Source organism: Pleurodeles waltl, chromosome 12 (genome assembly GCF_031143425.1).
Source record: "Pleurodeles waltl isolate 20211129_DDA chromosome 12, aPleWal1.hap1.20221129, whole genome shotgun sequence".
NCBI lineage: Eukaryota > Metazoa > Chordata > Amphibia > Caudata > Salamandridae > Pleurodeles > Pleurodeles waltl.
Window position 1 is genome coordinate 525,346,446 of NC_090451.1, and position 18,575 is coordinate 525,365,020.

The 18,575-nt window shown below is 42.2% G+C and overlaps 1 protein-coding gene across 1 annotated transcript in view; it reads right to left on the minus strand.

The window, feature by feature from the left end:
• GOT2 (glutamic-oxaloacetic transaminase 2) overlaps positions 1-18,575 on the minus strand; it is a 217,982-nt gene that overhangs the window by 88,005 nt on the left and 111,402 nt on the right. Inside the window, exon 7 of the mRNA XM_069217465.1 lies at positions 5,498-5,648. Within this exon, the coding sequence (XP_069073566.1) occupies positions 5,498-5,648 (151 nt within the window). The remainder of the gene's footprint in view (positions 1-5,497; positions 5,649-18,575) is intronic.

The window sequence follows — 18,575 nt, forward strand, 5'->3', positions numbered from 1 at the left end:
GACAAAGACATATGGGCTGCTGTGAAAGCTACAGCTGATGGTACGCCTTATCCAAAAGCATTTCCTGCTAAATATTCCTACCAAATGGGAGGCTGCCTAAATGCTGAGGTTACGATACCAGGCGTAGGGGTTTGAGATATTCCCAACAAAGATGTAAGACCAGAGTTGATCAATGCAGCGCATGAGGGGGTAGCATCTGCCTATGCTGGTGTGGCGGCTACAATTTCATTGTTACAAGCCAGTTATTGGTGGCCTGGCCCATAGAAAGAGGCCAAGCAGTATGTCCTTTGTTGTGACATCTGAGACCAAATTAAAGTTTTCACTGCTAAGCACCCACCGCAGACACCCCTCCTAATTTCCAACAAACCTTTACAATGTGTGTACTTGGACCACTGGGGTTCCCTAACACCGGACAGTGCATAGAAATACATCTTAGTCGCTGTTGACTCCTGCTCCAGATTTCTATGGGTGTGGCCACAACGCTCGGCTGACGCTCTCTTATTAAAGACTTGCCAGTCTTTATCAGTACATATGCAGTTGGTCCTTCTTATCGTGCACTAGTCCCAGTCTTGGGAATACACGTCACCAGACCTGTCATTCTACCACCGTTGATGGACACAAAACAATTTTCTTTGGCACCAGCCGACAATGTCAAACTACACAATGTGGCCGATCCAGCCAAGCCGACCAAAAGGAACAGCGAGTAGTTCCCGAATCCCTCTCACTACTGGTCAAGACGTTCCTTTACAAGTTGTAAGCAGCAACACCGACACCTCTCCGAGCTTGGGGAGTGTGGAAAATGATCTTGCATTGGTTCCACGGACATCAAATAATACAGAAATAACTGATCAATCGGGCAACTTCAACACAGACGGATGGTGCTATTTACTCTGAGCCACCATGGGAAATACCCACTCCACCTACAAACACAGATCCAGTTTTTGCACGCACTGCTTCTGGATACTTCGCTGACATCAAGGACAACGTTTCGGACTTATTCGCCTCTTCGACACCTGAACTGTCAAAAACACGTAATCTGATCAATTGGCTTAAAACAACTTACTTTATTCTTCCATGGAACTATCTGTGGCTTTCCTGGACTATACTGGCTTTCCTGCTTTGGATTGAGTTGGTTATAACATTCTTTTTATTAATACATGGTAATTTTTTTCCTGAAAAATCAACAGTTGAACTGGTGCTGGAGGTCCTAAAACCACATTTTTCTTCTCACAATGTCCGCAGAGACTTGCCTTTTGTGAACATTTCTGCCATACCAATTCCTGATGGGACTGTTTGGGATAAAGTAACATTTGATATATACGGCCCCCCACGGAGGTAATTCAAATACCATGTGTGTTTTAACTTCCGATGAAGATATAATAATACCCGGAGTGGTTTCTGATGATTGGGATGTGAAAAAACAGTTGATTCCATGATGACTGAATTGCAGTATTATACTGTATATGAAAACGAAGATGTATACCAATCTAAAGAGAATAATGGTGATATGTTTTGCTATAATTATTATGGGTACCATTTCAACAGAGCAAGTACCCCCAAAACTGTCTTTAGTTACACACATTGTCCGACTCCCCCACATGGGAGTTCTAAAACATATCCTGAAAAGTTTACATATTTTTCTGGGCACAATGTTAAAAATGCTGAGTCATTATTTTAAATTGCCACCTACAGAAAATTTATGCATTTTATTGACAAATACGAAATTTATTCGGATTCCTTTGTTTCCCGGTTGACCATAGAAGGTAATGAATATTGGCTGAAGTCGATTGACTTAGTGTCTGGGGAACTAGACACTGGCAAATACGGGGGAAGGAAGCTTTATTTAGAGCATGCCTGATACCTGTTCAAATGATATTTTTAAATGAAACTGTACAACAAACAAGTTGTTTAGGCTTAGCAAAGATTAAGGAATTGAACACGCCCAATATTTGTGCACCTGAAAAATTTCATAAATGACAAATATATTAATGCAACCGAAGACCAGCTCGATGAATGGGTCCAGAATGGCACGTTTAATGCTTTACTGTCGCGTCCTGGCATGTTTTTATTGTGGCTGATAGATACCAATGGGTGTCATAACCGTTTTATAAACTCCTTGGGGGGGGGGGGCGCGGGGGCTTTAGAACTATTAGGCCGGACCCTTGCTACATATCATCCAAACATGCGGGTATAGTAACATACAGTGCAGGGAAACTGTGCCAGCAATGGTTAAAGAATTCCTCACTAGATGCAGTTAGAGAACCTCAGTCTCTTGTCTAATAATACGGATTTACAGGACTTTCTGATAGGCCCCAGAAAACAACACATTATATACTTATATGAAATATATAATGACATTTTGGAAGCTTTCTCAACAAGAAGCTGCTGCCCGGTTAAGGCAAATAGACCAGGAAGATCTAAAAAAGGCATTGGCTGTTTAGATAATGGGATATTAATACCCTGTCCGACCGGATATACACCTTAAATAACATGGTCTCTTCTGCTGTAGACATAATACAGACCGATAGTTGACTCTGTCCATGGTGTAAGGAAGACCTAAGGTCCATTATGCAGTTGGGTTGGACACTTCAAAGATTGAAGGCAGGTCGCCTTCCCTGGCAACATCAGCGCAAGGGAAATATTTTCTACATTTAATTTAACGCTACAACAACAAGTAATGGCTAAGAAAGAAGCGACTTAGGTCATGCTAAACATTGAAAAGTTGCCTTTTGCTGTGCCTGAAATACCATCTGCTGAGTGGCTAATACACAGGGTCATTAATCTGCTTATTTCTACACTACAATTTGCAGCCTGTTTAAAAAACATTCCGGGAGGCAGATATGAAAGGCTGGGAGATGGTTACATCCATGAGGTGTTGGAGCTACCCTTCTCATACAAATGTCTGTGGCATGAAAGAAGTCTTTCTTAGGGGCAGTGAATGCAAGACTTCTGTCAGCCATTTGATGGTTTGTAAACAGCTGTCCTTGCATGGGGCGTGTAACGCATCTGCAGCTAATTTGGCCTGTTATCTGAAGGGAGTTCCAGTCCCCTTGATTAGGCCTACGTTCCAGGTGCTTTCAAACAGCAGCTATGTTCTCCTCGATGGTGAAGACTGTTGTGGGATGCGAGCCGGTATAGTTTGTTGTTTTGGTCTCTAAGATTGTTACATGCTGCAGGAACGTACTTTTCCCACTCACTAGATTTAAAGAGGTAGCTGACATTTGGCCCCATACTGCTACTTCTAAGGTGAATTTGGACAAGTCGAGCAGACTCAAGGCTTTACTGTTTCACAAACATGTGGCTCTTACATCTGCACGCGAGACCTACGCACTTCCGGTGCCAAGGTCGTCAGCAGAGATACAGTCCCTTTTAAGTACCAACTTTCCGAGACACTTTGGTGAACTTGTGGGATGAATATTTGATGTGTCCCGCACTACTGGAATCGCAAATTTCTTTAAGGCTGTTGGTTCTGGTTTCGTTCACACCACCTCCTCCATATTTGGTTTGATACCATCAGCCACCCACTCAATATTCTCCAGTTTTTTCAGGGGATTTGAAATAACTTTGGCTAGAACAGTTGGCATTTTACTGTTGCTACTTTTAATGCGCAATGGCTGTCCCGCCGCAACAAGGAGTAATGAAAGCGCTTCCACCAGCGCAGCTGTGTTGTGAACGCATGATGCAGTACTTTGCAGCAACACTCCTGCAAGAATTGGAGTGTGACTGGTCTCTGTCATTTAGACCGGTTTTGAATCGTGTGTGGCCCGTGTTTCGGTGGCTTTGCTGCTCTTTCGAGCACGCACCGGACATTTGCCTTTCTACGCAGGGCTTGCTTTAATTGGACGCTGATCTGTTGATGTTCTTGCTGGGGGTTCAGTACCAGACACGCGAATTGTGGGTGCGTTTGCTAAGGGAAGATGCTTATAAGTTGCCCTTCCTGCAGGATCCGGCTCTTAACTCATTTTTGGGCACGCCACAGAACGCTGCTGCCTTGGCTGGGGCTCAGGCTATGGAACACGACTGCTGCTTGGTCCTTCTCAGCGATGCCTTCCCAACTTTAACATCTGCTGAAGTGGAAGGCTTCCTGTCCTCCATTGTCCCGGATTCAATTGGCAATTAAAAAAATTACTGACTCTTGAAATTCGGCCTTTTTTGCACCACGTTAACATTTTAAATTATCCTTTATATCCTCATGTGTCCTTTTAACTTGTCATTATTTACTTTTTTACGTATATATCTTAGGTTGAGTCTTAGTAGCTTTTATGTATATTTAGGCTTTGAACCACCTTCAACCGACAAGGGGAGGGTGTTGTGTAGTTATTTTAGTTACAGCTCCATGCACGTTATTTTAGCGTATTAGGCCTGCCGCTATGCACTTCACCTAGATATATTTTATTCAGCTTCATTTTATTATTGTTACAATAGCCACTTTTGCGGTTTTATTTCTCTCTATCTAGCTGTTTTTGCCTAGGCCAGCACTACGTTCTGAAACAAGACATTCTTACTCACTCTGTGCTTCTTTCAAGGCTGCAGTAAGATAGGTTGCCGATGAACATGGTTCTAGTTTTGTCTCTGACATTCATAGCATCCTTACGTAGGGACATTTTCTCAGAACATCAGCTGTTTTATTATAAAAACACTTCCCTGTCCCTTACACGTTAGGAGATTCCAGCCCGAGAACCACGACTGTATGCTGATTGCTGAACGCTTTGCTACAGCTGCTTATGCAGACTTCAGGCCTTTGCTCAGGTAATGGGGATGATGTCTTCCCATGGGAACCTGAAGGGCAGAATTAGAGCTTAACACGCTGTGCTCTATTAGAAGCCTAGGTAGGAATTAGTCTATTTACTCTAGTGACAATACGGTAGCGTTATTTCTATGCTTTACTCTCCTTGTCACAATTGTAATCATCATGCTGTATCGTCCTGGTTATTGCTGCCCATGCTTTGCTATCCAAGATGCAGTCGCTTCATTGAAACCTTACTGAAATATATACTGCCACTGTTTGTCATTGTGTATGTGAGACTAATGTAACTGAGAGAAACTGATGAGATCGGAGTGACCATGGTTTCCCTGAGAAATCAATTGTCTCATGTGCTCGGCTGCCCAATCATCCCCGCCCTTGGGTAGAGATGAGGCACTGCTAGTTAGCCAGAGCAAAACCTGGATTGGCACGACAGGTGTCACCTGTAGTGGGTCAAACCAATCTCCCACACCGCAGGCGATTCTGCCACTCAAAATCCAGTAGTCTCATTAGAATAATGAGAGCCTACGCAACAGTAGAGTGCTGGTCATTCGATGAACTGCTACAAGCATCATTACATTCAAGTGAACAGAGAGAATTTTAGGATGACAATCAATAAAAACCCAGTCTCATTTTACCCAATATCTCAGCACCCAGTAGATACCCAAAACCTTGATAATCATTGGATACTCAGTAACTCCCACAACACTTTCAAATACCGCTAACACACAAAGGCTGAATAGCCTTACTCACCATACAAGCCCATGTTCTTCGCGTAAGACTGTGATAGCACCATATTTATTCCTTGCTCAATGAAGTATCGCACAGCCCAAGCATCTCGATTTATGTCACCACTGGCAAAGCCCTGATATGCCATGTCAAAGAAAGGGAAGAGCTGGCGTTTCTGTGGGAGAATAATTTAGTCTGTTAGACAGCATATCCGAATACTTAACTCCACAGACATTCCTTTCTTCATTTCCTGCACTAGAGATTCACCTATCCCCACATCCTATCCCTGAAGACCACAACCCACACAAGAATGCAAATTATCCATGTCCATATTCACCTACCAATACAGAGGTAATCATTCTCATAAATGCTACAGTACATTTTATCTTATGCGTTGCATACATTTTCAAAAAGCAAATTAGGGCATACCATTAAAAGATGTAACAAAAAGAATAGTGTTAACTTCATACTGTTCCTCCTAGCCCAATGCACCCTTATATTCCAAAACAATGAGTTACAGTGCCACGTTGTGGCAGTATTACCACCTTGATTGTGAAGCATGAAGGAAGAAAGTTTTCCTGGTCAGGGTGGAATTTTTTGATGACCTATAGGGAATAGGTAGGAAAAGATTACAAGTCCAACTAGTCACAGGGAAATGGTGGACGATTTGGAGGCATAAAGGACCTGCGACTCACTTATTTGCCACAATTAAGTGGCAACTAGGAAATTACTCTCTCAGCAGAGGACCTTTGGTTTACACTACCTCTGCTGCAACTTTTTGTGCACAAAACGGGGAAGAGCAGCAAGTTTATACACCATTTGGCTGCGAGTCTTCTGATAAGATGGGGCACAGTGTACAGTTAATCTTATTTGAAGAATAAATCTATTTCCCTGGTCCATCACCATAGGAACCTTATGTAGAAAAATAGGTTTTGCAAGAGATGGTACAATTCCCTATTTACTTCGGTGCTTTGAAAAGGACATGCACAAATCATGGGTCAATTAAGGAGATTCGTGTGTTGTAAATCAACTGGAGATTCACAAGTTTCCATTTCACACAGCAATACATATGCACCGATTCAGCACAGGAAGATTAAGTGCCCAGAACAATGCCATTTACAGTGAAATTCCAGATCCAGGATTAGAATCCAGGTCCCCACGTACACAAATGGCATCTTAGTCAATACACATCTCGTCCCCTCCTTGGTCGAGGCTCAGTGGAGGTACCACAACCACATAATTTTATTCAGAGAACTTGAAGGCTGCTGTGTCAGGAGGGGCCTGGATGAAGAAAGGTCAACTACTAAAGAACAAATTGTATAATACTTAACAACTGTATGCAGATCTATGGAACCCTGCCTTCTCTGGCCGCTAAAAGTCTGGTCTCAGAAGGCTATAGTCACAAGGGTTTTGGCCGCCTTTCAGAAGTAAAGTGGGAGGAAAGGCAGAAGAACCTACCCGATAAATGAATCACTGGACCATGCCTCAATGAGATGGCAACTCCAGAGACAAGAGGCAAAACTTTAAATCTGTGACAGTGTAGGTAATGAAGAGATTTCTCTTCCCGAACTTGAAATTAAAATACTGTCATTTTGAAGTCCACCTCACATGTGTGTAGTTGTCAACTCAAGGAGTCTGCCAGGACCATTGCACTGTGAGGCTCAATACAAAAAGAGTTCTCAGGGATTGCTCAGTCCCAGTCATGCAGTGGGTCGCCAGCTTCACCCAATCAACGTCTGAGATGTCGCATGCAACCGGAGCCTAAAATTTAAGAAAAACTGGGAGAGTGCACCCCCGTTTCAGCCACAGTATGGACAGGCAGAGGGAGTTGTGTTAAGACATTGGAAAGTCTTAGGAGGTCTCAAAAACAATCATGCTAATGCAGGATGTGCGGACTGCGGCACTCCACTGTCGATCACTCCTTGTTGACCTTAAGCTGCCGGTCACAAGGAGAAGGCAGGGCAGCTGGAGAATGCACTTACTGTTCAAACTAGACACCGCTGCGCAGGGCACTCGCACACACAGACCTGGCAAAGATCGGGTTAAGAGTGGGTTTGTCTGCTCCTGTCCAAGCCAGGAGGAGGATGGGCTATCCCTCCTTGGTTCTCTAGCTAAGACCACAAAGGTATTGACTTAATTACCATATAGGAGGCGGCAAGTGAGTAATTTGATGTCCCATGGATGGCAATTGTATGCTGGCTGACAAACTGCACTTTATGAAGCAACATTTTTTAGATCTAGACTTTGGCCTAGGCAAACACAGTGCTGCAAGACTAAACTGTATTAAAACCTAAGAAGCAAGAGTATTTGAGTCCCCATACACAAACTACTGAAGAAACCATTAAGCTAGGAAAGGTTGCTAAAGCTTATTTCAACCTTACTAAATATTGATGATTTGGCTTTTACTGCCTACTGTTTTTAAGGATTTTATTTTTCATTCATAATTTATAGTTATCAACTGTTTTGGTTTAAAACTAATTGGATAGATCTAGCCATAGCCTAACTCAAGCAGTGGCCAAGCACCTATACCAGATCATTTACTGTCTAGTTGTCAGTTTATTTTAAAATGGGCAAAAGAAAGTTGGGGGAGAAACCTGTGGGAGGTTCTGCTGCTAAAATTGTTTTACAAACGGCTCCAAAAGGAAACTTCACTTACGAGAAATTGATGTCTTTAAGGAGGTTGAACAAATATTAGGCAATGAAATTCAAGTGACTTTACAGCCCCCAAATTGGAAAAAAAAAAAAAAAAAAAAAAAAAAAAAAACTTAAAAGGCAAAGCTCTTTGAAAATAAAAAAGGAACAAAACCACAATTTCTTCTATCATCACCCCTTTGATCAATGGAAATCACGGATTGGGCCAAAACATGGTTCAGTTACCTCAGAATGGTTTATTGGGACATCCTACAGCAACAAACTATGTTGAGTTGTCCCACTCTTTGTCCAAGGGAAAGGATCATGTTACACAGCTACCTGGGGGCGGGAGGGGAGCACTGAGGTAAAATCCTCTTTGGGGTCTCTTCCCCTGGCAATCTCAGTAGTTCCTTGGAATGTCTCAGGGTTGTATGATAAATTGACTGATAGTAACTGGCAAGAACTGATATCAATCCATCATGTTGTGTGCTTACAGGAGACTTGGTCTCTGTCTGTGACACAAGTAAATGGCTTGCCGTCAATCTCTTTGTTGGCTATTCCATCTTCTTCAGGACACCATATTGGGAGGTGGGGGCTTACTTACCCAAATAAGTACTGCCTTTTCGGTAAAAGTATTAGACGTGTGGGTAGAATTGCCTTTTTTCCTAAATAACTTCTTTCTTTGCCTAGTGTACCCTTGGTGGTACTTATGAATTTTAATCATAATAATTTTATTCACAACAATACTCAAATTATGTATTCTTTGGCGCACGATTTAGAGATGGTTACTATAACACTAAGGCAGGATTATGTAATCATTTGGGGGGAGATTTTAATCTTAGACTTTGTCCAATGATCGATGGCAGCGTACGGGGTGTTCCTGATTTAGGAAAATCTAATCACAGATTTTTTGCCCATAATCCTAAAGTTCAATAGGTTGTTGACTGTGAATGACCCAACGGTAACTTATGGTTTGTTGGCATGCAAAGCCCTGCATCAGGTGGCATTCAAGGGTAGGGGCAAGGGTTAATTAATAGACTTTATAGTACTCTTTAAATCGTCGGCCAGTAAGGTATGTAATTTTCACATCTAAGTTTGTGCCCTAAGAGTTCATAACCCACGGATTCTTAGTTTGTTTTTATGACTGAACCAAGCTCCCCATGATGAAATGGTTTGTCCTATAAAGAATTCTAAAAATGGGGGGATTCGGCAGAAACGGGAGGACATTGATCCTAGTAAATATCTGGAAAATCTAGTGGGCAAGTGTATGCCTCAGTTTGAGACTTGTTTAAGTGATACTTTGGATTCTGAAGCAGTTTTGGGGACTTTTGCAGAAATCTGCCACCACGTTCAAGAACAATTGACCGTATTGACACGTAGTAACTCACAAACAGATGAAGTGGTTTGGTAAGTCATGTTCAAGAGCCCACACAAACCTGTTAATAGCCCTGAAGGCCACGCCAAGGGTTTCAACAGATCTAAGGAAGGGTAGGGCACTCTATAAAACAGCTGTCGCATGTAGGAAAGCAGAAATTAGAGAAGCGGCGTGGCAACAGCTGGTCTGTGCCTCATCCAAAACAGATGATAAGCAATTCTGTTGCCTTTCTTTTCAAATAGCACTAGGCCAGATGTGGAAGTAACTTTTCCAGAATGTGTGAGTTCTGACCATTTCGCAATCTCACTTGTGGATGTTCTCTCTGCAGGAAATAGACCAAAAAGCTATAAAAGCACTGGGCCCTGATGGAGTACCAGTCGATCTGTATAAAGGAAATCTGGCATTGTGGGACCCTCTTTTGTTGAATGTGTTTAGGAGTGGGATTAAGGGTGTCCTGTCCAAGTCATTGTCTCGCGCGCTAATCGTCCCATCTTTAAAAAGGGCTATTGGAGCGATTCTCATTGTTATCACCCTATATCATTATTAAATTCAACTGCGAATACTCTGGGCAGAATTTTGTTGGATCATCTGGAGATGTGAGCAACAGAAAAATCAGATCCTCTCCTCAGCGCAGTATGGCTTTAGACCGGCCTTAGGGACAGTAGATTAGTCTCTGAATCTTCATCTGGTTCATTGGAAGTACGTAAAACGAAGGGAGGGTTGTCTCTTCCTGGCATTCAAGGACTTAAGTGCAGCATTTGACAATGCCTTGAGGGGAAATTGTGGACCATGCTTTTAAATAAGGGGGCTTTTCCAAAAGTTGTTCAAATTTTGTCCCAAATGCATACTGATGTGGAAGGTAGGGTTAGATTTGGGCCACCTAGGGGAGTGTACTCCATATATTAAGATTAAAAAGGGGGTTAGACAAGGTGCATGTTGGCCCCATTTCTTTTTAGTTTTTTTATATTAATGAGGTAGAAAAATATTTGATTGCAGTGGCTGCAGAGTAGCCAACCTCGGGTAGGGACACGTCATTTGCCGGTCCTAATGTATGCAGATGATTGTGTATTAATGGCACAAACAAGAAGAGGACTTCAAAAATTATTATACTGTTTTGTGGGATTCATGTCCGTTTTAAGGTTGTCAACAAATAAAACCAAATCATATGCTATGTTATAGTGGTGACCACAGAGTGTAGTACCTTTGTTTCATATTGGTGACACTGTTACTAAAATGGATACTAACTTCACATACTTCGAGATCTCATTTGACTCTCAGGACATGTGGGTTCATCTGAAAAGCATGAGGGTCACACAGCTGGAGCAGACTATGGGGGTCCTCTTTAAATTTGGCTCTAAGCTAGGGTCCATGCCTTTCGACGCTGCACTGACCATCTACAGAGCTAGATCTGTAGCAACAGCCATGTACGGTGCAGGTGGATGGGGGCACACTATTTAGTGTTAGAAACCAGTGAGAACAAATTCCTGCATCGAATACTCTCACTTCCCTGCAGTTCTCTCTCTCATCAACAATGCAAAATGAAGTGGGATTGCAGTTTATTGGGGAAATTATAAGAATTGCACCCATTTTACTTTGGCTCTCTATTTGGTCACGGCCAGAGGCAGCACTGACAGCGAATAGTTAATGAATCTACATACATCAGCCACCTCATGTTTGTGAGCATTTGAGCGATTTAAAGGGTGAACTACAAACAACTGGTGGGTCAGAGTTTTTTAGTAACCTGCTGTTGATTAATGGTCGGTCTACAATATTGATAAAACATGAATTACTGGCTGATATTGATGAGAAGAGGCTGGAGGGGGAGTGGGCCAAGGGAAGGGTAAGGACCTATCTATCATGTTCTACACCTGGCATTGAACGATATCTGCTGAGTGCTCTGTAATTGTTTTCTTTTGAGGTTCAGATTAGGTCTGGCCCATTTTTGGTGTCCTATCTTTCCAATGTTTTCTCTAAGAGCTGGATGTGTGCCTGTGTAATTGAGATATGCCCCAATCACAACTGCACATATTCTTTTTTTGTGAACTTTATAAAGAACAGAGGTGATACTGCATTTAAAGCCACACCTAAAACATTTGAATATCAGGAAGTTTAAAGAGGCTTTAAAGTTTCTACAACTCCTACAGACCGATCTAGCATGCATTACTGTGCACAGATTTCTTGCCCACTTTATTAAAATTCATCATTACTTCCCCACTAATTTCCTGTTTATTAGGATGTGTGTCATGGCCCATTCGAACAAACTGTTCTAGACTCTGTTAATGAAGTATCGTAATTGGATTTGGGTGATTTTACTGTTCACATTTGTATTAGATGTTTTAATGTTTTAAATATTTATTTAGTAAATGCTTTTGTAATTGTTTTAAACTGAATAATGTTTTATTGTATTGGATTGAAGCTCATGATGAAATCAAAAATAATTTTCTGTTGGGCTCCTGGCACTGGACACGCGGACCACTCTGTCCCCAATTGCAATATCAAGTTTGAACCTATTCCATCAGATATATCCGTTATGAGAGAGAAGGATGAATTCACACTGACTGGTGTGACTAATAGGAGAATATATATCCTAGCACGCTGTCCATTTATCTCCCTAGAGAAAACCAAAATGTCAAGGTATGATCTCAGCCCAAACTTTAATAATTCTTTTCACAACCCAAATGTGAATATACACCCTTATGGAGCCCAGGGACAGATCAACACTCCAGCAAGCAAAATCACGATAATTTCATGTATTATGGCAGGGCTGAAAAACAAGGTACTTACTTACTAGCAGACTGGAACCGGAGCACCCCTGTTCTCCATAGGTGCCTATGTTATTTGGGCCCTACTTTGACCTCTGCACCTGACCAGCCCTGTGTTGCTGGTGCTGGGTGTTTGGGGTTAACTTGAACCCCCAACGGTGGGCTGCCTATGCCCCGGAGACTGAACTTGTAAGTGCTTTACTTATCTGCGAAACTAACCAATACTTACCTCCCCAGGAACTGTTGATTTTTGCAGTGTCCACTTTTAAAATAGCTTATTGCCATTTTTCCCAAAACTGTGTACATTACTGTTTTAATTCAAAGTTCCATACTTACCTGTGTGAAGTACCTTACATTTTTTGCACTTACCTAAATTCTGAATCTTGTGGTTCTAAAATAAATTAAGAAAATAATATTTTTCTATATAAAAACCTATTTGACTGGAGTTAAGTCTTTGAGTGTGTGTTCTCATTTATTGCCTGTGTGTCTACAACAAATGGTTAACACTACCCTCTGATAAGCCTACTGCTCGACCACACTGCCACAAAATAGAGCATTAGTATTATCTCATTTTGCCACTATCAACCTCTAAAGAGAACCCTTGGACTGGAGGTAGCGTTATGCAATAGTTCCTGGGTTGAAATGCTCTCCTGAATCTGTGAAAATCTACTAACTCGCAAGTTTTAGGGGTTTTGCCAGCTCTTCTCTAATCTTTTCCCATCCTGTGAAAGGTTGGAAATTTACTCCTGACTACTTCCAGGTTGGGTAAAAAGAAGTAGTTGGCAGTTAAGTGAACTTGTAAATGCTCAACAGATTACTGCATGAGCAAATCTACACATGCATATTTGCTCATGCTAAAATGCAGTTCACAAGTATTTTGTAGGACTATGATTAGCTGACCTACTTCTGTAAATTCATGAAAGCGGTGAATCTACACTAATGCAAGGACATAAAGAAAGTCACAAAAGTGCACTAATGGTATAAGTATTGGGCTCTAATTAGGTCTGGAGTTAACTAAGACCTTTTGTTTTTGTTAAAATTCTATCCTTTTCTCTATCAATTGACTGACTTCTGTTCTTTCATAAGGAGGATATCAGCACACAACGTAGTTCTGTTCAGAGCCAGGGACGACTGTGGTAAAGTGCGCTTTTTGAGATGAAAAAAAAATATTATTGCTCTTTTGCCAATGTTTGCAATAACGGTGAGGGCCTGGCAGCTCCCACAACAGTAAAGTTTTACACAAACCATGTCAAATCAAGACACGCATTGACAAAACCAATGTCGGACCTATTGACTTTGTCAAAGATTGCTTATTTTCATGTTTCCCATTATCTTGTTGAAACTGGTGGCACTGATTTTCCGTTTTCAATTTTTCTGGGGGGAAATACTAGCATGCCTCTAAACATTTTACTAAATTATGCTTCAAATAAATTGATAAACTACTGTGAAATTTTAGTTACAAAATGCTTTTTTTCTAGTTGATTTTTTGTGAACATTTTATTTTGAAAGCAAAGGATCATAAATCTTGATTTCAAGCTTTTGCAGGTATTTGCATGGTATATGTCCTTTCATCTTATCAGAGAGCATCCTGGAGGCATTATATTTTAGCATCATTGTTAGACTTTGCATAAGCATGCACACATTGTAATGACTGGAACCACTATCAGTAGTGCAGTCTGAGCTTACAACAGTTTCCTAGAGAGTTCTCCCTTATAAGGCTTTGCATTACTGAGCCATAAATACAAGTTCAAACAGCATTAACAGATGGATACAAATATTACCTTAACAGCAGACAATGTCTTTCACTGATCATTAATGTGGTACTGTAAACTGGCAGCCAAATGGTTTGTTCTGCAGGGAGTTGGGTCTACTTGTCCTAAGGACAAAATAAACGTGAAAACTTGTTGTCCTTGACCCCAAACAATATGTCCTTGGAGTCGGGCTAAAGGAACTCCACACACCTGATTCTAACTTCCTAAAATACCCACTATGGATATCCAAGAATGATACCCTTTGTGCCATTAATGCTCAGAAGCCAGGAAAGGCACTGGGGTTAATGAAAATGTCACTTACCCAGTGTACATCTGTTCGTGGCATCAGTCGCAGTAGATTCGCATGTTCTGCAATAGCTCGCCATCTGGTGTTGGGCCGGAGTGTTACAAGTTGTTTTTCTTCGAAGAAGTCTTTCGAGTCACGGACCGAGTGACTCCTCCTTTTGTCTCCATTGCGCATGGGCGTCGACTCTATCCTCGATTGTTTTTCCCCGCAGAGGGTGAGGTAGGAGTTGAATTGTAGTAATAGTGCCCATGCAATGGAGTGACTAAGTATGCACCTATTTAAGGTTGAGATGATACATATATAAATAATTGAAGGTAACTTCTAAACTGCTACAGGCTCCCGGGGAGGCGGGTGGGCACATGCGAATCTACTGCGACTGATGCCACGAACAGATGTACACTGGGTAAGTGACATTTTCAGTTCGATGGCATCTGTCGCTGTAGATACGCATGTTCTGCATAGACTAGTAAGCAGTTATTTCCCCAAAAGCGGTGGATCAGCCTGTAGGAGTGGAAGTAGTCTGAAATAATGTCCTTAATACGGCTTGACCTACTGTGGCTTGTTGTGCGGATAACACGTCTACACAGTAGTACTTGGTGAATGTGTGAGGCGTAGACCATGTGGCTGCCTTACATATTTCTTGCATTGGGATGTTTCCTAGAAAGGCCATGGTAGCACCTTTCTTTCTGGTTGAGTGTGCCCTTGGTGTAATGGGCAGCTGTCGTTTAGCTTTAAGGTAGCAGATTTGGATGCATTTAACTATCCATCTGGCTATACCTTGTTTTGAAATTGGGTTTCCTGCGTGAGGTTTTTGAAATGCAATAAAGAGTTGTTTAGTTTTTCTGATGTTTTTTGTTCTGTCAATGTAATACATTAATGCTCTTTTGACATCTAATGTATGTAGTGCCCTTTCAGCTATGGTATCTGGCTGTGGAAAGAACACTGGAAGTTCCACTGTTTGATTTAGATGGAATGGTGAAATAACCTTTGGCAAAAATTTAGGATTGGTTCTTAGGACGACTTTATTTTTGTGTAGTTGTATAAAAGGTTCCTGTATAGTAAACGCCTGAATCTCGCTTACTCTTCTTAGGGAAGTAATGGCGATGAGAAATGCCACCTTCCAGGTTAGGAACTGTATGTCGCAGGAGTGCATGGGTTCAAAAGGTGGACCCATAAGTCTAGTTAGGACAACATTTAGGTTCCATGAAGGAACAGGTGGTGTTCTTGGTGGTATAATTCTCCTAAGGCCCTCCATGAATGCTTTAATGACTGGTATCCTATATAGGGAAGTTGAATAGGTAGTTTGCAGGTATGCAGATATTGCTGCAAGGTGAATCTTAATGGAAGAGAAAGCTAGGTTAGATTTTTGTAAGTGAAGCAAGTAACCCACTACTTGTTCTGGAGTTGTGTGTAATGGTTGTATTTGATTAATATGGCAGTAGCAAACAAACCTCTTCCATTTACTTGCATAGCAGTGCCTGGTGGATGGCCTTCTGGCTTGTTTTATGACTTCCATACATTCTTGGGTAAGTTGTAAGTGCCCGAATTCTAGGATTTCAGGAGCCAGATTGCTAGATTCAGCGATGCTGGATCTGGGTGTCTGATCTTTTGGTTGTGCTGTGTTAACAGATCTGGCCTGTTGGGCAATTTGATGCAGGGTACCACTGATAGGTCTAGCAGCGTTGTGTACCAGGGTTGCCTTGCCCAAGTTGGTGCTATCAATATGAGTTTGAGTTTGCTTTGACTGAGTTTGTTTACCAGGTAAGGAAGGAGAGGGAGAGGAGGAAAAGCGTAAGCAAATATCCCTGACCAGTTCATCCATAGGGCATTGCCTTGGGATTGTTTGTGTGGGTATCTGGATGCGAAGTTTTGGCATTTTGCGTTCTCCCTTGTCGCAAACAAGTCTATGTGAGGTGTTCCCCAGAGTTTGAAATAAGTGTTCAGAATTTGGGGGTGAATTTCCCATTCGTGGACCTGTTGGTGATCTCGAGAGAGATTGTCTGCGAGTTGATTTTGTATCCCTGGTATAAACTGTGCAATTAGGCGAATTTGGTTGTGAATTGCCCAATGCCAAATTTTTTGTGCTAGCAGGCTTAACTGCGTGGAGTGCGTTCCCCCCTGCTTGTTTAGATAATACATTGTTGTCATGTTGTCTGTTTTGACGAGAATGTATTTGTGAACTATTATTGGTTGGAAAGCTTTTAATGCTTGAAAAACTGCTAGAAGTTCTAGGTGATTGATATGCAGTTTTGTTTGATGTACGTTCCATTGTCCTTGTATGCTGTGTTGATCGAGGTGTGCTCCCCACCCTGTCATGGAAGCATCTGTTGTTATTACATATTGTGGCACTGGGTCTTGGAAAGGCCGCCCCTTGTTTAAATTTATGTTGTTCCACCACAGAAGCGAGAGGTAAGTTTGGCGGTCTATTAACACCAGATCTAGAAGGTGACCCTGTGCTTGAGACCACTGTGATGCTAGGCATTGTTGTAGGGGCCTCATGTGCAGTCTTGCGTTTGGGACAATGGCTATGCATGAGGACATCATGCCTAGGAGTTGTAATACCATCTTTGCTTGTATCTTTTGTGTTGGATACATGCGTTGTATGATGGTGTTGAAATTTTGAATTCTTTGTGGACTTGGAGTGGCTACTCCTTTTGAAGTGTCTATTATGGCTCCTAGGTATTGTTGTACCTTGCGTGGCAGAATTTTGGATTTTGTGAAATTGACAGTGAACCCTAGTTTGAAGAGGGTTTGTATGATATGATTTGTGTGATTTGAGCACTCTATTAACGAATGGGCCTTGATTAGCCAGTCGTCTAGATATGGGAACACATGTATCTGCTGCCTTCTTATGTGTGCTGCGACTACCGCTAGACATTTGGTAAAGACTCTTGGTGCGGTTGTTAATCCGAAAGGCAGTACCTTGAATTGGTAATGTATTCCTTTGAATACAAACCTTAGGTATTTCCTGTGCGATGGGTGTATTGGTATATGGAAATAAGCATCCTTGAGGTCTAAAGTTGCCATGTAATCGTGCAGCTTTAGCAATGGCAATACTTCTTGTAGTGTGACCATGTGGAAGTGGTCTGATTTGATGAAAGTGTTCACTACTCTGAGGTCTAGGATTGGTCTCAGTGTTTTGTCCTTCTTTGGTATCAGAAAGTACAGTGAGTAAACTCCTGTGTTTATTTGTGTGTTTGGCACCAATTCGATTGCATTCTTTTGCAATAGTGCCTGCACTTCTATCTCCACGAGATTGGAATGGTGTGTTGTTAAATTTTGTGCTTTTGGTGGTATGTTTGGAGGGAATTGTAGAAATTCTATGCAATAACCATGTTGGATAATTGCTAGAACCCAAGTGTCTGTAGTGATTTTCTCCCATGCTCTGTAATAATGACCTATTCGTCCCCCCACTGGTGTTGTGTGGAGGGGGTGAGTGACATGTGAGTCACTGTTTAGTAGTAGGGGTTTTGGGGCTTTGGAATCTTCCTCTATTTCTAGGGAATTGCCCTCCTCTATATTGTCCCCGAAAACCTCCTCTATACTGTCCTTGGTAACTGGACGGTGTGGCTTGTGAGGTGCTGGCTTGTGTGCTTTGACCCCGAAACCCCCCTCGAAAGGGCGTTTTACGGAATGAGCTGTAATTCCCTCTGCTCTGCGGGGAGTAGAGTGCGCCCATGGCTTTGGCAGTGTCCGTATCTTTTTTGAGTTTCTCAATCGCTGTGTCCACTTCTGGACCGAACAGTTCTTTTTCATTAAAAGGCATATTGAGAACTGCTTGTTGAATCTCTGGTTTAAATCCAGACGTTCGGAGCCATGCATGCCTTCTGATAGTTACAGATGTATTAATTGTCCGTGCAGCTGTATCTGCAGCGTCCATGGAGGAGCGGATCTGGTTGTTGGAGATGGCCTGTCCCTCCTCAACCACTTGTTTTGCCCTATTTTGTAAGTCCTTGGGCAGATGTTCAATGAGATGTTGCATCTCGTCCCAGTGGGCTCTGTCATAGCGCGCAAGTAGTGCCTGGGAGTTCGCGATGAGCCACTGGTTTGCAGCTTGTGCTGCGACTCTTTTACCAGCTGCATCAAACTTGCGGCTTTCTTTATCTGGGGGTGGTGCATCTCCAGATGTGTGAGAGTTGGCCCTTTTCCTAGCTGCTCCTACAACGACAGAGTCTGGTGGCAGCTGTGTAGTGATGAAAACCGGGTCCGTAGGAGGCGGCTTATACTTTTTTTCTACCCTTGGTGTGATTGCCCTACTTTTAACCGGCTCCTTAAA